Source organism: Macaca fascicularis, chromosome 14 (assembly GCF_037993035.2).
Source record: "Macaca fascicularis isolate 582-1 chromosome 14, T2T-MFA8v1.1".
Taxonomy (NCBI): domain Eukaryota; kingdom Metazoa; phylum Chordata; class Mammalia; order Primates; family Cercopithecidae; genus Macaca; species Macaca fascicularis.
The window spans coordinates 30427024-30447565 of NC_088388.1; the positions used below are offsets into that span (position 1 = coordinate 30427024).

At 45.2% G+C, this 20542-nt stretch overlaps 1 protein-coding gene and 1 long non-coding RNA gene across 25 annotated transcripts in view; one reads left to right on the forward strand and one right to left on the reverse strand.

The window, feature by feature from the left end:
- CD44 (CD44 molecule (IN blood group)) overlaps positions 1 to 20391 on the reverse strand; it is a 91485-nt gene extending 71094 nt beyond the window's left edge. For all 24 annotated transcript variants that reach the window (XM_005578206.5, XM_005578205.5, XM_065528325.2 and 21 more), the window contains exon 1: positions 20189 to 20391. In XM_005578206.5, the coding sequence (XP_005578263.1) occupies positions 20189 to 20255 (67 nt within the window). In that variant the 5' untranslated portion in view covers positions 20256 to 20391. The remainder of the gene's footprint in view (positions 1 to 20188) is intronic.
- Positions 11596 to 20374, forward strand: LOC141408459 (uncharacterized). The gene is made up of 2 exons (XR_012423334.1): positions 11596 to 16479; positions 16613 to 20374. It is a non-coding gene; the product is annotated as an uncharacterized lncRNA (long non-coding RNA).
- Positions 20392 to 20542: the final 151 nt, after the last annotated feature.

Sequence of the window (20542 nt, forward strand, 5' to 3'; positions counted from 1 at the left end):
TCATTTATTCAGTTGTCATTTGCTGCCTCTCTCAAAGAGAGGCTGATGGGAGTTAGAGAATAAATATACAAAAAGCACCAGTAGAGAGTCTGGATCATACCAGATGCTTAATAAATGTCCGTTTTTTTCCCTGCTCCTACAGGAAGAGGAAACCCTGGATGACTGGCCCCAGTCTTCCCCACTGCAAAGGGGTCTCGTAGGTTCTAATTTATGATGTGTTTGCACCATGAAAAAATCATTTGCACTTTGATAATCTGCTCTTTCATCTCAAACAACAGTCCAAAATCACACTCTCACGAAATTAAAAGCGGATGAGAAACTGACACACATGTAAATACTCCCATTAAAAGGTGCAAAAGCCTTACTCACTTCTAAGGTGTGGCTGGGAGGGGCCAGATCTTCCTTTCTTTAGAGGAGAGCAGAACTAAGCAGCTAAAGGCAATTAAAGATATTTTTGGAGATGAGAGAATTGATTAAAAACGATGGACACACTTTATGCACTCAGAAGCTGGCCCCTCATCAGCAACCAAGAAATTCCAAGCTTGCGCTTCTGGGGAGGAAGTGGGCTCTGGGAAACTCCAAACTTCTCGGAGTGAAAAGGAAGCTACTCTGGTAAACTGCCTCTAGAAAGGGCCCTTCTGTTCTCTGAGGCCAGAGAACAACACTGTAAAGAAACAATTGCATTTGAGAGGGAGGAAAGTACCATTTCTTCCTCCAGCCCCACCACCCACTGCCACTGCCAGGACAGAAGGCAGGAAGAGGCTGATCCTGCTGAGACAAGCAGCCTGGGAGATTGACTGTAATTGTGCAAGTAAAGACAGGACCTGGAGTGCATTTCCCAGTTCACTTTTACCAGCTACAGCAATACCCCTGCTTCCCGGAACGTTCCATGCTGCTTCATTGGCTCAGCAACAGTTGTTCCAGGAAGCCCGTATGCACATAGTGTCAGCTCGCTGGTGTGCCTGCCCTGCCAAATTCAATGAGAGTTTATTGGCTAATGTTTTGCCCAGAAACGGGATGAAAATCTTCCAGAGGCAGCTGGAATCATTTTCAAGTGCAGCAGGAACACAGTTGGGGCAGAATGGTGGATGGAGAGGCCCCAAGTGCAATCATCACAATGATCTTAATTATAACTGTTGAATGCTTACTCCATGCCAGTTGTTCTATCAAGGGTTTCAAGTCTGTGATCGCATCAGTCCTTACACAACTCTAAGCCATGGTTATATTACAACTCTATTTTAGAGAAGAGAAAATCGAGGCTCAGAAAAGTTAAGTAAACTGCTTAAGGCCACATAATTGGTGACTGGCAGAACTGGAACCCAGCTCTATCTCTGCAACTCACACAGTTTTCTGAGCACCCAGCACACCAGAGGCAAATCCCCCTAATGCGTCCTTGACAGCCCAGAGACTCAATTATGTGGGCTGGAGTAAGCCTTCTCAATTCTGGCCTTTGGAAGAAGATAGGAGAGCTGGTTTTGAGAGACCCTGGTCCCTGCTGGACTATTTGAAAAGGATCTTATTTCTGAATGTCTCCCAGGGCTCTGGGAAGCTAGTTTTGGAGAAGAAATCAGATGAGTTTTCCAGAGTTTTTAACAACGCAAACAATGCAGAATATAGAAGTGGCTGTTGACTTTAGCCTTCCGAACAATACAAAGAACAGGAAGTTCAAATAGATAATCAGGCTCCTTTCCTATATCATCAGAAACTATGCGGAAGGAAGCCTGGGGATGATCTGATGAGGCTTGTTTCAGAGGCGAGAGAGCCGCCCCAAACATGTCCCAGAGGGGAGCCACACTGAGCAGACCCGTCAGCCCCAGCAAGAACTAGCCTGGAGTATCCATGTCTTGCTTCCCCATCCCTTGCCCCAACTGCCCTGTCTCTAGAGGAAAAATGTTTCCTCCTTATCCCTCACACTCATCCTGAGTGGGCAAATGTTGCATGTGTTCAGCTTCCCTTGGGGTGATAACCGTGCAGGAAACTGTGGAAGAGATGATCTCTTAGATGATGCCAGCCAAATAAGTGGGTACAGGGACTGGGGTGGCTCACAGCCATGAGGAGGAAGGAGGGAGTGAGAGAAGATGTGGCCTGTGTATCGACTCTCCTCTGCTTTCCAAACACTTGTCTCTTATTCCAATAGAAACAGGTAGGTTAAAAGATGATAGATATAGATAGATGATAGATATAAATAGGTAAAGATAGAGATAATTAAGAGATAGAGATAGATATATGGCAGATAGATGATAGACATAAAGATAGAGATAATTAATAGAGATAGATATATGACAGATGATAGATGGAGCATAGAACATAGATAGATAGATACATAGATAGATAGATAGACAGATAGATAGATGGATAGCTGGTAGATAAACAAGGTTTTTTAAGAAGTTGACTTTGGAACTCACAGGCTGCATCCACCATGGTAAGCCACAATCCCACCAAAATCACCCCAATACTGAAGTGGATATGGGACCTTCAAAAACGAGAATCCCAATTCAGTGTCTCCATGTGCTGGGCACTGTGCTAGGAGCCAGGAAAGATCCAGGCATTGAATAAAGCAGACAAAGTCACTGTCTCGATAGAGGTTATGGACCAACAGAGTAGACAGGTTATTTATTAATTTTTTTAATTTTAATAGAGACAGGGTCTGGCTCTGTCACCCAGGCTGGAGTGCAGTAGCACAATCCTAGCTCACTGTAACCTCAAACTCTTGGGCCCAAGCACTACTCCCACCTCAGCCTCCTGAGCAGCTGGGACTACAAGTGTGTGCCACCATGCACAGCCAATTAAAAATATATTTTTGTAGAGACAGGGTCTCACTATATTGCCCAGGCTGGCTGCAAACCTCTGCTGTTAAAGTAAGTCTTTTGCCTCAGGCTCCCAAGGTGCTGGATTACAGGCATGAGCCACTGACAGACATTAAACAAGTTGACAACACAGCACAATAAACATAACACACACATGAAGTGTAGTAGGAGCCAAGCTCAGTGGAAAGGGAAGCCTTTCCTCTAAGAAGGACTGTGCTGTCCCCAAAGGAGATCTGTCTCTCTGAGGAAATGTCATTGCAGCTGAGAACTGAAGGATGGATTAGGAACCAGCTGGCCAGTCTAATGCTCAATAAGGCTCAAGATCAGGAAATTCACCCTCAAAAGAAAGCATATACCATTTTGGTTTAGAATCAAATGGTTTAGAATCCATTTCCTTTAGATCATTCATCATTAGATACTGAAAAGAACCAGCCTGCTTTCTGCCTAAGACACAATCACATCCTTCAGGTCCATCTTTAAACATCTCTGGATGCAGTCTTCACAAATCCTTTAACTATATTAGGTGATACAAAAGGAAAGGTAAACAAAATCCTGAAGACTTCTCCCATGATGTTGGATTCATGAGCTAACTCTGTGGAGGCAGGGGACTGGCTCAGAAAGCCCTCCTGTTCAGTTTTGGGTTTATTAAAAGGTTGAGATGCTAGACCCTTAAGCTTTGGACTCAAACTATTAGGAAGGACTTTTCCTGCCTATGAAAGAGCAATTTTTAATATAAAATCCAATAGTCAATTCCAGACCCCTTGAAAGTAAATCAGGTATAATGGGAGCAAATGATGTCCATAGTGACATGGACATCAGCTCTGGGGTAGAAACTAGGATTCAGATCCTGAATTTGCACCAATTAGCTGTGACCCTGACCTTTCATAACCTTGCAGAAGTCATTAAACTTTCATCCCATACAGGAGGACAATAATGCCAACCACGACGTTAATATGAGGGCTGCTTTAGATAATGGAACTGAAAACACTTCACACACATTAATACACGCTAAGAGTGCAGTAGAAAAGGGAAGACGGGCATTTCCTTTGAGGGTCATCATCTCATAATTTAGAGAGAGAGATGCTCACTCAAGGTCGTAGTAATTCTTTTTTAATGGATCACTCTAGAGCAGTGGTCCTCACACATGGTGTAGCTCCAGCAGTGCTGAGATGTGTTGCAAGTAATGAGTTTCTAATAATAAAGTACTCAAGTGTGCAAAAGACTGGCTATTTCTTGTAAATTGTAACAGATTTAAGATTATTCCCTAATATAATTCTCTTTTGTGGAAGAGAGGAAAGGATAAAGTTATAGCTATTATCGTTGAGTATAAGCCACAGACCATCTAAGCCTCAAACTGCAGTGTGTTCCCCATGTGAGCTCTACCCATGAGGCATGGCTTCTCAGAAAAAGGTTGAGGGTGTGGCATAGAAACACAAAAACTTAGCTTTGCCTTCTTTCCTTAGCCAAATAGAGTCTCAAACCACAACTCTAGAAGGTAGATGGACTCCCTCACTCGTTGTAGCCCACATTGTTACCAATGAAAAAGAATTATTCTACCTGAAGTGCAATTTTATTCAGAAACCCTGAACTTGTGCTACAGGAGAGGTGAGACCTCAAATCCCAGCTCCAGTGGGTGGATCATGATTGGTCTAAGTCAAACACTGTGGTCCAAGCTCTCCTTGCCAGTGATTGGTTAGGTGTGGGCATGTGACCCCATTCATCCAATGAAAAATAAGGAGAAGTCAATTACAGACTTCCCGAAAAGCCATTCCTCCAATTTAAGAAGAGATGTTTGTTAATATGCACTCTTTCTTCTGCTGCTAAATATTGATTTTTTTTTTCATAGAATGCCTGGAACTGTGGGATTTAGTTTAGGAATATGAGGGGTGCTAAATTGCAGGAAGACACTGGGAGTGGCAGAATTGAAAGTTGCAAAAAATAAACCTGAGTCTTGATAATATCATTGACTTTCTGGAATCATCCCAGACTTCTTGCTCTGGGAGGTAATATTTTACGAGGGTTGATTGTCCTGTTATTTACAGAAATATTCAGCTGGTATGTATGGATAGGGATACACAACAGGTAACAATCACACATGAGACACGTGATGGTTTGATGCATAGATGGGTTGTAGCTTAAGTTCAGTCATGATAGCTATAACTCCATCCCTGTCTCTCCTGCCCAATAAAGCCAATTTGAGTAAAAATGAGTGAGAAAGATATTATCATTGTCATTGGGAGAATAAACTTTGATCTATTCTCATTTACAAGACATAGTTGTTCACAACAAAGTATTTGAATTAGCTAGTACCTATACTCTACTAATTTTTAAATATTTCTGTTATTACATGTGCTTGCATCTGAAGGCATCTTAAATGATGTTTTTGTTTTTGTTTTGTCAGCACAACTATCTCACTGCTCTGAAAGAGTCTACTCTTGTCATCTCCAAGAAGTCACCAGCAAGGAGCTAAAGGAGTGAGGCCCTAGGAGCCAAATGGTTGTACATCCATATCCCAGAATTTGTTCTATTCCTCCCACATGACCCCAAAAGAGGTACCTGAATGACCTTGGAAGACACCCTGTAAACCATCCCCTACATACACACTAATAAAACCCTAGGCCCAAGCTTCAGCCACAAGATCAAGGAACTTCCAATGAAATGGATAAGATTTGACTCTAAACCAATGCTTGTCACTCAAGATCCCTAAGTAAATTATGACTTTTCCCCAGTAGCTTAAAATAACATCTATACCATATGGCACTTTTTGCTTCTTCAGAATTTTTGTTTCCCTTCTCCTCAAATGTGTGCTTCTAAAATCCTGAGTCAGATTAGAGGTTCCCATGATTTTCTCACCACTGTCTATTACAGGGCAGACAAGATAAACCACTTGCTTTCAGAATTTTGAGGAGTAAAATTTTTTTTTCTTGTTCTCTTACTCAGAAGACCCAATGGTGAGACAGTGAGAGGGTTGGTGCAGCTCTGCGAAGTCCGGCAAGGGGGTTCCTCAAGGAATTGTGGGGATCCTGGAGACACAGTTACTGCTATAGATCCAACAGGTCTTGGGAGGCTTTCCCTGGTGCTTTAAATCAGATGATATCTCTCTATTATGCTCTCACAAGATCCAGTGTTTCTCCTTCATAGCACTTACCACAAGTGTAATTAAACAAAAGTATCATTACTTGTTTACTGTCTGTCTTCCAGATAGACCGTAAGTTCCAGGAGAGAAGAGACTATGCCTCTGTTGTCTACGGTGGTATCCCCAGTGCCTAGCAGAGCACAGATATTGGTGTTCAACTAGTGTGCATTGAGTGAACAATTGAATAATTTGAAAACCATTGATTATTGACTCAAATCACAAAATTGCTCAGAGAGTCTGGGCAAGGCAAAGGTCAGGTTGCTCTGGGCCTTATGGTTTCCAAATGCTCATTAAGTCAAAAAGGATAAAAAGTATACCAAATATGGATGCACAAGACAGTGCGCAAGGAACCAGTTCCAAGCCCAGTGAGGGCCCCAGTGCAGTGTAAACACCTACTCCATTTCCCATTGTGCCACTAAAACATGCATTACACTTTTATCTTCTTCTTGTTTTGCATTCCAAGTCTTATTGTCCTGATCAGATCATTGTCTGCTTGTTTAGTTAGTGTCCTCTCTTTTAGCATCTCAAAGGATAAAATGAAAAGGAAACTGGACAAGTCAGAAGACCACGGTTTTGCCACTAACTAGTTTTGTGACCTTGGGAAAGTCACTTGCAGCCCTTGAGCCTTCCTTATCTTTCCAATCAAACAAGTGGGCTACAAAATTCCTGGCACCCTTTCCCATTCTGACATGCCCTCAACTTTGGCTTTTTTGTCATCAGCCCATAATAACTTCCCATATAGGGTCCTTTCTCTCTTTCTCCTCTTCTTCCTCTTGGAACCCATATTTTGGTGCTGCTGCATGGGCTCAGCTCGGCTTGTACCTTCTAAGCTGTCCCATCAGCCTTAGCAAAGAATCTGATGATTATCCCATTCCCACCTCTAGCCCTTTATTGAATTATCCCAGCAAGGGCACTGAGAGCCACCCTGGCAGGCTGAATGAATTTGCAAGCCTTAGGAAATGGCACAACCAAGAACCCTGAGCCAATACTGGGCCCACCTAGATAAGGAGGGGATGGCAGCTTGGAGGAGACTGCTGAGCATTCCAAAGAATACAGTTTCAATGATTGGGGTCAACCAGCAACAGGAGACATCGATACAGGCGAAAGTTATCCTAGGTAATAATAGGACCTTGTAGTTTTGTATCACGTGCTTCTGCCTACTAGCACAAAACACTTTCACACCAGCAGGCAAAGGTGGAGAGGTCTAGGGGAGGCAGAGGGATTATTATCCCCAAATGGTTCACACAGTATATTGAACCATTAGACAGATAAAGCCAATAGCCCAAGGTCAAACAATTAGGCTTTCACAGGGTGGGAATTAGAGCAGAGTGTCCTAATCTTACCCGGGGGCTATTTCTGGTAGACTTTTGATGGAGCCTTTTGTTTATACCTTGGTTCTATCTTATCTTACCTGCCCAGGTAGCTAGCCTACTTTTTCCCTTGGGGACGAGTAGTGGGAAACTTGAGTGGCCCAGAGTGAGCTAGCTGGCCAGCCTGAGCTCAAAATCCAGCCTTCTTGATTTGGATGCTCTAAGCAGGACTCAGTGAGGTCAGTTCGTGGAATGCGGCTGCTGTTTGCATTTGGGAGGCACAGAAGAGCTTCCAGTGGCAGCTGAGAATGCAGAGGCTCCAGGGCTGATAAACGTTGTAATTAACGTGCACATACCACCCTTTCATCTTCAAAGGCTTTCTTGGCATTAGCTAGTTATTCCTCCTGTCGCCACCACGAGTGAGGCATCACTTTTGTCTTCTCAGTCTGCAGCTGAAGAAACTGATGGGGAGAAGGGACCCTTTGCCAGGAAGTCTGGCCCTTGTTCAAACACAGGAGATATCTGGATCCCATCATCTAACTTCAAGTGGGTAAATGGGAATACAGAATGAGAATGAATGCTAACAAAAGGCTCAAGTGACTAAACTCTGCCCTCTGGGCAATAGACTGCTTTTCTACTGTTCTAGAAGGAGATAGAGTCTATAGTATGGCTAGCTGGCCAGATTCTAGAATGGCTAAACTCCCAGAGGACTATACACACAACTCTCAGAAACATTAACAAAGAAAGCCTGCTGTTCTTCTACGGTGATGTCCATGTGATGCATGGGGGTCAAATCGTTCATACTGTGCCCATAGCAGACATCACTAGTGGATCACAGCACTCTCTATACCTGAGCCAAGGTTTGACTTCTTAGCACAGCATTTTAGGAGGCCTCTAGGCAGTCAATGAGAAATGTTCCTTGAGCTAAAATCTATTTGTTATTGCCACAGTAGGTCTTGTTTGGGATTCATTTAAATTGCCACTCTCTAACCCAGGCAAAGTTGCCAAAGTTCTTTCTCACTGTTGGAGTTGGCCTGCTTCTGAACTCTGTCTAGCACTGTCTGAGAGGGTGATTCATGAGAACTTCTGAGTTTCTGGGGCAGAAAAATTGGGTCTTCTGCCAGTGGACAGTGCCACTGTTACTTGATTGCCTGGAATCTGTCCAACCTCATCTCTCACTGTTCTTAACATGAATTCTCTTATCCAAGCAGGCTGACCCCTCCCCCGGCCCCAGTCAAGCCATTCTTACTCCCCACTTAAAACTCCTGGCTCATGTTTTGCTCTTTTCTGGGTTTCTGTCTTCTCCCCTCTCTCTGTCCATCTTCTTTTCCACGTTCAACTCATCCTCAAATTCCTTGAAGCCTTCACATACAGTCGAGACGTCTGTTTTTCCTGATCTTCTGACACTTGGTTATGCTCTCTTGCATAATTCTTTCACCTGATTAACTTTACTTCCACCAAACGGTAAGCTCCCTGAGGACAGAAACTAGGTCTTCCGCTTTCCTCATTTCTGTCCACAGTGCTAATACATTTTAAGGAAATTTTAAATTGGTCAGTTTGTCACCATCTTATAACTGGAGAGACAGAGGCAACTAACAAGGGAAGGACCTTGCCCACAGTCACCCTGTGACTAAGAGGGAGAACCTCTCCTGGCTACGAGTGGGTTCTCACTTCTAGAATACTGTGTCTGTATGATTAGCTGGAGAGACAGATGACTGAACCGTATCTGCAATAATCGAGGGCATTGCACAGGATGTGAGATCTGGGCACATCTGTGATTTTATTTCAACTAATGGTCAGTAGATTCCAGATGGGTATAAAGTGAGCACAAGAAGAAGGAGCTATGATCTGACCAAGGACATTCAGTGACGGATAGAATGCCAGAAACTAGCCTTATATGATAGCCTCTGACACACTTTGACAAACTTCTAAGTCATGCAATCTCTATGATTTCCATTTTTTCTTTCTTTTTCCTGACCAAGAATTTATCTGGTTTTATGATGAAAAGAAATTTTTACTGGGGGTCTGGAGGACTCTCAGAAGAAGCAGAAATTCACCATCTCACAGGCCTACCTTGCTCAGTGCCTTGATTTGGGAGAAGATTATATATAATCTTTTGTTTTGTCTTGCTTTTTTTCCCCTAGATTCTCAGGCTACCCTAGTTGCATAGGATACTAGTGCTCACCCTGTAAGTACTGCTTTGTCTGAATATTGTGATTAATTTTGTACCAACAAGTTGCAGGGATTGCTTGCAGAAAGCTGGCAAGTCCAAGGTGCTCATGAAGCTCTGAGAGTGAAGGGAACAATTTTTCTCTCCTTTGGAGGTTGGTTTTTCTGGCCATGTGAAGCAATGTTTTTTAAAGTACAATATAAAGAGTACAGTGTTCAGATCCTGCAGGTAATCCCAGGACTGACTTCCTGCAGTTTCAGTTGTGTGACTGGGACATGTTGCTAACTTCTCTGGCTAGAGCTTCTTCATCTGCTCGCCTTCCACATGGTCTAGAGGATTCTATGGAGTACTATGGGCAAAGCACTTTCTCCCTACGAGTCACTCTTGCCGATTGGAGTTAAAGTGTAATTGGGTCCATATGTTTATTTCTGGCATGGATTAATAATTCACTTTTGACATTTAATACAAATCAGGCATCAATTTTTTTTGACACTGCATTATGGTGGTTTTATGTTATTCTTTCCATTAGGTTTTATGAGGCTTAGGTGTTAGTAAGCCCACAGAGTGACGAATTTATAGAACATGAGTCTGAAAAGGACTTCACAGATCAACTAGAATCCAACTCTCATTTTACACGTGGAAAAACAGAGGTAAATAGGGGTGAAATACTTTGCTTTGCAGCACATAGTGAATCAGTAATAAAAAGAAGCTAAGATATAATAATCATTTCTATTCTTGGGGTACCTTCTATGAAATAAACATTTAGCTTTAGACATTATGTGCTAAGTATTGTTCCAGACACTTAACAAGTGCAACTGCCCAAGCTCATGCTGCTGTTAAGTGGCAAGAGTGGAATCAACTGGTATGTGGGTCCCCCTGTCTTGTTCCATTGTCTTTATACCTTCTAAAGGACTCTCCTCAAAGCCAGACCTCCTCATTTTCATTATACCACACCAAGCATCTGATTATATGGAGGTGATTTTTAGTCTGGGAGGTTTACAAACCATTGACTGAAAGAAACAACTGCCCTTTTATTCCTCTGGCATGGTGACCAAAAAGCCAACAATTTTTCTCTGAGGATTGTTGAGAACATGACTCTAAGGTTTGGGGTCTTTTTATACACGAGGCCAGATTTGGAAGTAAAGGTGTAGACAAAGAGACAGTCAGACCTATAGGAAATCCAGATCCCCATTCTACTGGACAAAATACAATGAGCTGTAAACTTTCCCTGCCTTGTGTTACATTTCAAATCTCAAGAAAGAACTCTTTAGACTGAAGAGAGTGCAGAGAACAGAAATTTCAAGGGGGGAAGGGGGTTGAGGATTGCTACAAGCAGCAATGGAGAAAAATGAAAGAAGATTTGTATAGACCAGAAAGAAAAAAAAATGAAGAAAAAGAATTAGACAGAACCTATAAAAATCACGAAAAATAAGTAACAGAGATGGCTTTGCTAGCCAAGTCTAGAAACGTTATTAATTCAGTAAGCCATCCAAGTGTTTACTGAGTACTCACTATAATTGGGGAACTGTGCTGACTGCTCAGGGCTATTATGAATATGAAAATGTGTAGAGCGTTTGGGCTTTTCCCTAAGGAGCTTTTATGCTCACTGACAAAAGAGAAGAGATAGCCATTATACGCCACCCCTTAAACTTTCTCTTTTTAAATGGAGATGTGTTTGTGAGGTTTTTATGAATTTTCAGGGGGAACAATAGGAGAAAGTAAGTCACTTAAGGGAGTCTACAGGAATGTACCTGACCTCTAATGATATTGTAAAGACAACTAGTCTCACCACAGAGGATCCACTGCAAAAACAAACTCCTTAACAGGAGATTTATTCCCCAAACTTTTATCCCCTCTGTGTGAGCAGCACTCTTGTGGGTTACCTGAATTCCCCTCCCCCTCTTGCAGGCTAATGTGGGCCCAGCAACTCACTGGTGGCTGCAGAGCTGACATCAGCTGGTTTCCTGCAAGATGGTGCTTAGTTAGCTCTGTTGGATTCTGGTTTTTGGACTGCACACATTCAGCAGAGGCAACATCTCTGATTGGCATATAGTAGGTACTCATTTAGAGCGTGCAAAGACTGGGGCTAGAGGCTTGGGCAGAAATGTCCTTCTAAGCCACAGGCAGGAGACCAGGTGTTGGATGCATGGAATTGTTTATTTCCCTGGCATCTTTTTTTTTCTTTTCTTTTTAGACTGAATTTTGCTCTTGTTGCCCAGGCTGGAGTGCAACGGCGTGATCTTGGCTCACCGCAACCTCCGCCTCCCGGGTTCAAGTGATTTTCTTGCCTCAGCCTCCCGAGTAGCTGAGATTACAGGCATGTGCCACCATGCCCAGTTAATTTTTTTGTATTTTTAGTAGAGATGGGGTTTCTCCTTGATGGTCAGGCTGGTCTCGAACTCCCAACCTCAGGTGATCAGCCCGCCTCAGCCTCCCAAAGTGCTGGGGTTACAGGCATGAGCCACCATGCCTGGCCCTCTCCCTGGCATCTTAATGTGCATAATGGTGAACACTTACAAAGGGGCTTTACTGTTACCATGCTACTATCTTGGAAAGGAAGTGGAAAAAGATGCTGCCTAGTCCCATGATTGGTGTGTGGGTCCTCCGAGAAGTCACTGCAGGCCTGTTTAAGTGTAAAGAGATACATTAAAATTGAAAAAAAAAAAATCAAAAGTTGGGGGAAGGGGACTGGAATCTGGGATGAGTCCCCATTCCCAGGAAAAGGCCTGTGTTCCTTCCAGTGGACTGAACCAGATGTTCCCAGGGGGCCTTGCCTCCTCCCTTCCTGGGTGGCTTTTTTCTCAGTGAGGGGTACCCGGAGGAAACTCTCTTGCTCCCTGATGGGATGGTCACATGCTGGGCCAAATAGAAGCCTGGTTGTCTGGTTTAGGCTAGGGCTGGAGAAGGGCTATAGCACACTTCCAGCTTTTGCCAAATTCCTTGTGCCCTGGATATGTACAACCCTACTCTTAACAGTCTCTTTTCTCAGAGTTTCCCTCCCTCCCTCATCCATTCTAGCCAGTAGAGAGAAGACTCTGGAACCAAGGGCCTGTAGGCTGAGGGCAAATATTTTGCTGCTATTTGATTAGCTCATTTCCCAGTCAAAGTTCTAGATGATGGAGAACCACTAATCAGCCACCTTCACCTTTCATCCAGGTGACAAATAATGAAGTGATAATGAACAAACAACTCAATTCACATCCCTTTCAGCCCTACCTTATCCTAATGAACAAACAACTGAATTCACATCCCTGTCAGTCCTACCCTATCCTCAACTTTCCATCACATAGAAGAGAGTAGAGCTTCTGTTCAGAGATCGGAATGAATGAGTCAACTCAGAATATGCATTGGAAGAAGTTTCCGTTACAACTTCCTCCTCCTTCATTTTTGCAGTTCTAGCGCCTTTCTCTGACATCATATTTAAAAGCTCTGTGGATGTTATGACCTCACCCACAACTAGATTCCCAAATGAAGTTTTTGAAAACAACTACAGTACTTCCAGGTACAATCGTCTGGATTTCTGGGGTGCCTCGACATCTTAATATACGAAGAGAAGCACTCTAATGTAGTGACAAAGAGCATAAACTCTGTAGCCAGACGTGAGTTTGAATCCCAGCGCCATCACTTATCAGCTGCACGGCCTTGGGCAAGTTACTTCAATTATCTGTGCCTCAGTTTCCTCATATGTAAAAGACAGATAATATCAGCACCACCTTCATGAGATCAGTGTTTGGATTAAACAAGGCAGTACATAGGAAACAATTAGAATGGCGCTGGTACATGATCAACACTCTGTGTTTGCTATTATTACTAACAGTGGTGAGAGTTCTCAGAAACATAGAACTTATGCAAAGATGCAAGCAGAAAAAGCATAAGAGCTCTCAAAAACAAATGAATTTTCAGGCACTGCCAAAGGAGACTTGCAATGCCACAACAGCAGATGCTCAAAATGACTGGTGTATATGAATAATCTCTTCTCTAAACTCCAGAGTTTTGCAATTAACCTTTACTTTTAAAAGCTGAAGACCTGAAAGTTTTTCCTGAGTTTTGCAAATCACCTCCTTGGTGACTCAGTCCCTCCCCACCCACCTGAGATCTGTCTGCCCACACTTGCACTTAGCAGGGACACTTGCCTCAGGAGGACACACCCAGGCAGCCAGTGCACCTCAAACTCGGGGAGATCTGGCTCTGCGAGTTTCCATTGTTCCCCACCCCCACAAGACCCACCCCCTCATTCTGTGTTTGTCTCCCTGTCTCTCAAGTCTAGCTGGGCAGACGATCTTCAGGAAAACAAAACCTGCCCCAGTTATGGGTAATTTCTGACATCACAAGCTCTGTAGAGAGGAGACATGGTTTGCCATTGCCAAAGTGGCTCCCTGTTGGATGTCAGGATTCCCCATGGATTTGCCCCTGAAGAAGCTACAGTAGTATCCGGCCAGACAACAGCTTGATAATTGCCCAAAGAGACCAACAGAGAAGGCAAGAATCTCCTGTGTAGTACTTCTACTTCTGTCCTCTGCCACCACTTTCCAGAAGCAGGTGTTGGGGCTGGAGGAGTGTGGGCCTCTCACCCAAGGATCTTAACCTCATATCAGTATCTCCAAAATAACTAGAACTCCAATCTGGCTGCTGCTGGGGTGTGTTCTTGTTTTGAGGCTTAAATTTGGGGTTGGTGTCTTCATCTCATTGGCTCCCACTCCCTTCTCAGCCCAACTATCTAGTAACCCTGTCTTTAGCCAGATGTCCCCAGCGGTCACAGCAGGCAGCCACCAAAGCCACAAACAAACAGATGAGTGAGCTCACTGTTTGGGGTAGACCAAACATGAGGCCTGTGGTGGGCAGTCAGTCAGCCAAGCGCCCTCCTCAGCCCTGTCCCGAGCAACACAGCCGTCACTACGGTTCTCACTTACACATAAATGTATTTGCACCTTAGCCATACTGACAGCATGCTTCCATATATATAGATAGCATGACTTATATTCTAGACATTCGTTGAAGTTCAACAGTTATGTGTCAATACTACTGGGATCTGGGCCCACAAAAATGAATGTGACATGATCCTTGTTATCTGGGGACTCCCCCAGTGCTGCAGAAGACGGACAGGAGAAGATACATTGGAATTTGTTTTCTTGTGGTTATTTTCCCCTTTAAGGGGCATGAAAGTCTTTAGCATTTTGGCATCACCAATTCCCACCACACACATAGATCCATCAGGCACGTACTTACAGGCACACCTGCGATGTATATATGTCCACATCCAGCAAACAAGAATCAAACATGTGGCTTATCTTGGTACGTCACACAGTGGGGTGACTGAGCAATGGAGAGAGGAGGAATATGAAAGACTTATCTCCAAAGTACACATGTCCTGGATCAAACATTAATTTAATTGACACCATCCTAGTTAAGGAGTTGTAAAGATGTGAATTTCTTTATGCAAAAAGCATTTTTTTAAAAAAGCGTTTGACTTTCAATTACATGAAGTCATGTATTTGTGGAAAAATATATAAACATTTAGTCAAAATATACACTATACGTCAATTGGTAGAGTGTTTGCATATTTGAGATCCTGACTCTCCTGGAAAATCTGGAACACACAATGACTGTATCCATGCCAGACCAGACTCCAGAACCACAAACTTTAGAAAGCACCCCTTCTGGTTTACTCTGGCAAATTGGGCTTGCCTTCCAAACCCAGTTGGGCAGTCGTGGGGGCTACACTTAAAAAAATTCAACCTGCTAAGTGAGTGAAAAGTGGGATTCAAATTTAAGGTAGAAGGTATCAACCTACCCTGCCATTCTAAAGAATGCCTGCAACCTTCCCATTAAAGCAGGGACACAAAGGAAGTTGAGTCATCGGCTTCTTGCTGTTCAAACCCCAGAATTTCTCTCTGAGGCAGAAAAAGATCCCCTTTGAAAACTACACGGTGCCTGGTAGTATCTGCCACGTGCTTCAGCTCATTCTTTCACAAGAACTACTTCCCTTTCAGGCTCTTGGCTGGAGTGAGCTAAAGTGAAGGTGCTGGGGAAACACAAGTGCAGTTACTCTCTTATCCCCAGCCCCAGCCCCAGCCCCAGCCCCAGCCAGGAGGCAGTGCTGGGGAGGCCCAGGTGATCTCCAACCACCTCCTCTCCATCAGTGGACCCCAGCCTTGAAGCATCTGACACTGCAGGTGGATCCAAAACCTCACTTGGGTGGCCATGTGTCACCTAGAGCCACACACTGGGTTTCAGTTCAAGACCCATGTCAGCTTCCTGCCAGGGGTCACACAACCTACTAATGAGATGTGAGGAGTGGGTCTCTGGGTCAGTGCATGTGAAATGCTTGCCAGGTCAGAGTGAGAGCTCCTGTAGTGCTGCTTTCCTAATATTCAGGCAGAGGGCATTGCCCTAACTTGTCTCGTAGACAAGCAACCACCTCTCCCTTTATTCCAAGCCTGCAAATGAGAGCATGTCTGGGAGGGCAGCTGGACTCTGATAAGGGAAGTGACTTATTTTAGTTGCAAATAACTTGGTTGGCATCTCTGATATCTGTGGCCAAACCTGGGGAGACAGGCCAGGGCAGGACAGCCAAGAGTCCACAGCCTGCCGGGGTGGAGAGAGAAGCCACCCATGCAACGCTTTACTTATGCTAGCCACAGGAGACAGGGAGTGTGGGAGAGCCACGCAGAGTTTTCAAAGTCCTCCAGACACGTAATGAATTGAAGGAGCATAAGCACTGGAGTCTAACATAGGAGGATGTTAGATGGCAGGGAAATCCCAACTCCACCACTGGACCCTGGGGCAAGTCATGCCATCTCCACAAGTCTCGATCTCTTTATCTAGAAAATGTAGTTAAGAAAGTGCTAGGTGTATAGGGCTGTTGGGAGGCTGAGATAAGATATCCTGTGCTACCCCCTGGCTTCATGTCTAGCATAGAGTCAGTGCTCCCTGAGTGGTATTTCCTAGGGACTCAGGACTTAGGGCCCTGCTTTACATAGGACCATATGGTACCATAGCAGAGTGTCAGGCTTTTGAAACTTCGGTGCTCCTAATCATCTAGTGATGTTCCAGGAGGTGCTTTCAGGTTTTCTAAATGATCCTTAGAGTTCCCATCTCTGAGTCTATGACAATGAGTCAGGAAATAGTTCCTGAATGAATGGAAGGGAATCTGTCATTTGCAACTAAAATAAGTCACTTCCCTTATCAGGTGCTAGAAGCCCCAGGACAATACAGAGAATCTTTCTCAAACACCAACGCTGCTATATGGTCAAAAATATATGTCATGATTATTGCATTAAATTCAAATTGGGTATATTGTAGAGTAATATATAAAATTGTAATGACTGTGTAAGGTAGTATTTAAGGCGTGAAACAAATGTTGTTACCCCAGTAGATCACACCCTCCCCGCCCAGTGCAGGGGTTGGGGTTGAGGCTCCCACAGTCCTCATGATAGAGATATATGAGAGACCAGTGAAAAATGCCCTGCCCTAATATCTTAACAAGTCTCAGAGAGGGGAAGTCACTAGTCCCTCTCTTTCAGGTTTTCTAAATGATCCTTAGAGTTCCCATCTCTGAGTCTATGACAATGAGTCAGGAAATAGTTCCTGAATGAATGGAAGGGAATCTGTCATAAACTAAGAATTCTATGCTGTCCAGCATCCCCTCCTTTGTGGGGCAATTTGGGAAAAAACAAACGGAACATTTTCCTTCTGGCTGCCAGCCTCCCACACACGGACTTGTCACCATGCCTTTGCAGGAAGTAGATGTCCAATGTGTGAATGGGGAATACCTCAATTAATCAATGCTAGCCCCAACAGAGATGAAGCTTTGCCTCTTTGCTTCTTCACATGGGAAAACACAGCCAAAGTTCTAACTCCCCGCAAGGGGCGGAGTCTCTAATGCTCAATTAGAGAGAAAAGAGCAGAAAGGTATGTGCCAACCCCAAGCCCCAGGACTCTCAGACGTTCACCTCTTTCTCAACACCAGGCATGCAATTCCCAAGCAAAGAGCCCCTCGCCCACAGAGAAAAGGAGATGCGTGTGAATGAAGGACTCATCCCTGCTGGCCTCCGCCAAGGGTCACTTTCTTCCTCCTACACAGGACCCCTAATTCAAGATATCTGTTCCCCAACTCAGAGTTTCTGGGTCCAATGTCACTTAACTACATTTGGCCATTTCTCCACTTTTTGCTTTCCCATACAAAGACTGGATCCCCTTCTCTTCCCGAAAGCCTTGCTCCTTTCCAAAGTTTCCTCTTGGTTGTCCAGAGTCCACCACTCCCCAGAATGGGGCAACAAGAGCTCCTTTCCTTCCCCCTTCCTCCTTCTCCCTCCCGCCACCCACCCCATGCCCAGCCCCAAGCCCTGTGACAAAGTCATGTCTCCTTTCCAAGTCTCAGTTCCTGCCAAACAACTTTACAAGCACATGAAAGTGAGGGCCGGGGCAGTTATTGCTACTGGCACTTCATTGTGCTTCCTCTAAATGATGCTGCACAAAGGGGCCGTGGAAACTCGGGGCAGGAGGGAGCCTGCCGGTCTCCGGGAGAACCTCAAGGGTTAGGACGTGCCAAATATTTGGAGGTGGGGCCCTTTAGAAGAATCAGGGAGACAAGTTGGAAGGAGTCAGGAGTCAGAAAGCCCAAAGACAAAGCAGAAGATGGCACTGGTAGGTAACATACAAATAAACTTCCCTAGAGGCCATAGGGAAACCACCAGGGCCCTCTTCTCTGAGGCCAGGCCCAGGGCTCTCCCTGATCTCCAACTTGACTCTTCTCTCCCATCCTGAGTGTTTCCACTTTTCAAGGGCTTATTTGAACTCCAGTCCCTTTTGGAACTTTCCCTAAGGCCTAGAGTCCACCAAAATCCTTTCCTCCTTGAATCCTTTCCAAGTTTGTCCATCTTATACAGTCTAACATATTATAAGCCTAGGCTTTGGAGCTCAGTGCAGCTGGGTTTCCATCCAGCACTGCTCCTGGCTATGTGAATGCCAGCAAGTCACTTAACCTCTCTAAGCATCAGTTTTCCTCCTGTCAAACAGGCCTGATAACAGGAAGCTTCTTACTAGGCCATTGTGAGGGGAGAATGAGATAACACATGGAAAGGATTTAACATAATGCCTGGCACAGTGAAAATATACAGTACATGGTAGCTAGTGCTGTATTGCTTTTTTTTTTTAACAGAGTCATGCTCTGTCACCCAGGCTGGCTCACTGCAACCTTAGCCTCCTGGGTTCAAGCAATTCTCCTGCCTCAGCGTCCCAAGGAGCTGGGACTACAGGTTTGTACCACCACACTGCTAATTTTTGTATTTTTTGTAAGATGGGGTTTCACCATGTTGGCCAAGGCTGGTCTCGAACTCCTGACCTCAGGAAATTTGCTGCCTCAGCCTCCCAAAATCCCGGAATTAGAGGCATGAGCCACCATGACCGGCTGTGTTATTGCTGTCATTATTATTACTATTTCAGCTTCAGTAGTATAAATCCTAGATCCCCAAATCCCCACCTAGTAATGACCTCCTACTCACACAGAAAGGGAGATGCATGTGCACAAAGAACTCATCCTGCCTAGCCTCTACCTAGGGTCACTTTCTTCCTACTGCAGAAAGTAGGAAGATACAGAAAGCAGAAAGTAATTCAAGACAAGTTATACTGGGTACGCAATCTAAAGTAACCAGGTGGGACTGCGTTTCACTTTCTCAGTACCCCCGTGGAACTGGGTTAATAAATATTTGCTGAGTAGAATTTACTGCATGCAGGTTGAGCTGTCTTAATGACCCAGCTGGCACTTCTTAAGAGAAAAATTAATTTTGGCCAGCGATAAGCGAATTGGCTGTGTAATTATCTGTACATATATAGACAAAGAAAGAGAATGCTTGGAATTGAGCCGTGCTAGAATATACCTTACACGCAGCCCCTCCCCTTCATAGCACTGACCCTATTGGGATGAGATATTGGAGTCCTAGCCCCAGTGTCCCTGATGTCGCGCTGGTATCAAGGCTCTTCTCTCGCTCTGAGGCTGCCAGGCAGGGAATATGAGCCACGTTACCGTTGAGATTTCCCCCACACTGATTGGCAGAAGCAGGAGGTAGCAAGGACCAAGCAGCTGGTGCAGTGGTTGCCTCTCCTATTCATGCTCCCTGTCCCAGGCTGGAATCTCATGGAGACCCAAGACTTCACCGCAGAGCTGGTTCAGGCTTCCACAGCGCTAAGGTGGCAGTGGCAGTGCGGACTGTAAGCTTTGGAACAATGCTCAGTGGGTAGTTGGGAGAACCCAGGACCCCTTTCTGGAAAACCCATTGCCAGCCAGTCTCACACTTGCAATTGTGACCCCTTCTGTGACCACCTTGGTAACCGCCATTCGCCCTTTTCTAGCCCCAGTTCCTGCCCCGCCTAGCTCTGCCCTGCCTAGACACAGCCCGGTGGGGCTTGACGAGCCCTTGGGCACAGGAGCCTGTTAGTCCAGACACTGACTGAGCGCATCCAGGAGAACGGTTACTTTCTGCCATGTGCTCTAGCTCTAGCGACCTCGCCCAAAACTGCGTGCCGGCAGCCTGCCCAACAAACTTTCTTCTCTTTCTCTTTTTCTTTCAACCAAACGGTGCTTCCACAGACACATTCTCCAACGGTTTAGCGCAATCCCAGCCCTGCTTTCCGGAGCCCAAAGCACTTCGCAGGCAACTCACTTGACTCCAGTCCCCCAGCGCCGACTCAGCCGGAGGGGCTACCTCCGGGTCCGCGCTGCGCACCCCGCACCCATCTTGCTGCCCAGGATGCGGCGGGCACTCACCGATCTGCGCCAGGCTCAGCTGCAAGAGGCAGAGTCCCCAGGCTGCGTGCCACCGAAACTTGTCCATGGTGTCCAGAGAGAACGGAGGGCGCGGGGGAAAGGGGCTGGAGGATCCCTGAGCGCGGGGCAGGGGCCGGTGGAGGACGGGACGAGGATGGCGGACCGAACCTGGCAGAGGCTGGGGTCCGCTGGGCAATGAGGCTGCCTCGGAAGTTGGCTGCAGTTTTTATTCGAGGTTTAAAGTGACCTAAGACGGAGGGAGGGAGCGAGCGAAGGACACACCCAAGCGAGGGGGGCTGTGACTAAGCAGCCGGCAGAGGTTTAAAGAAGTAGCAGCCCTCCTGGGCGGGCCCC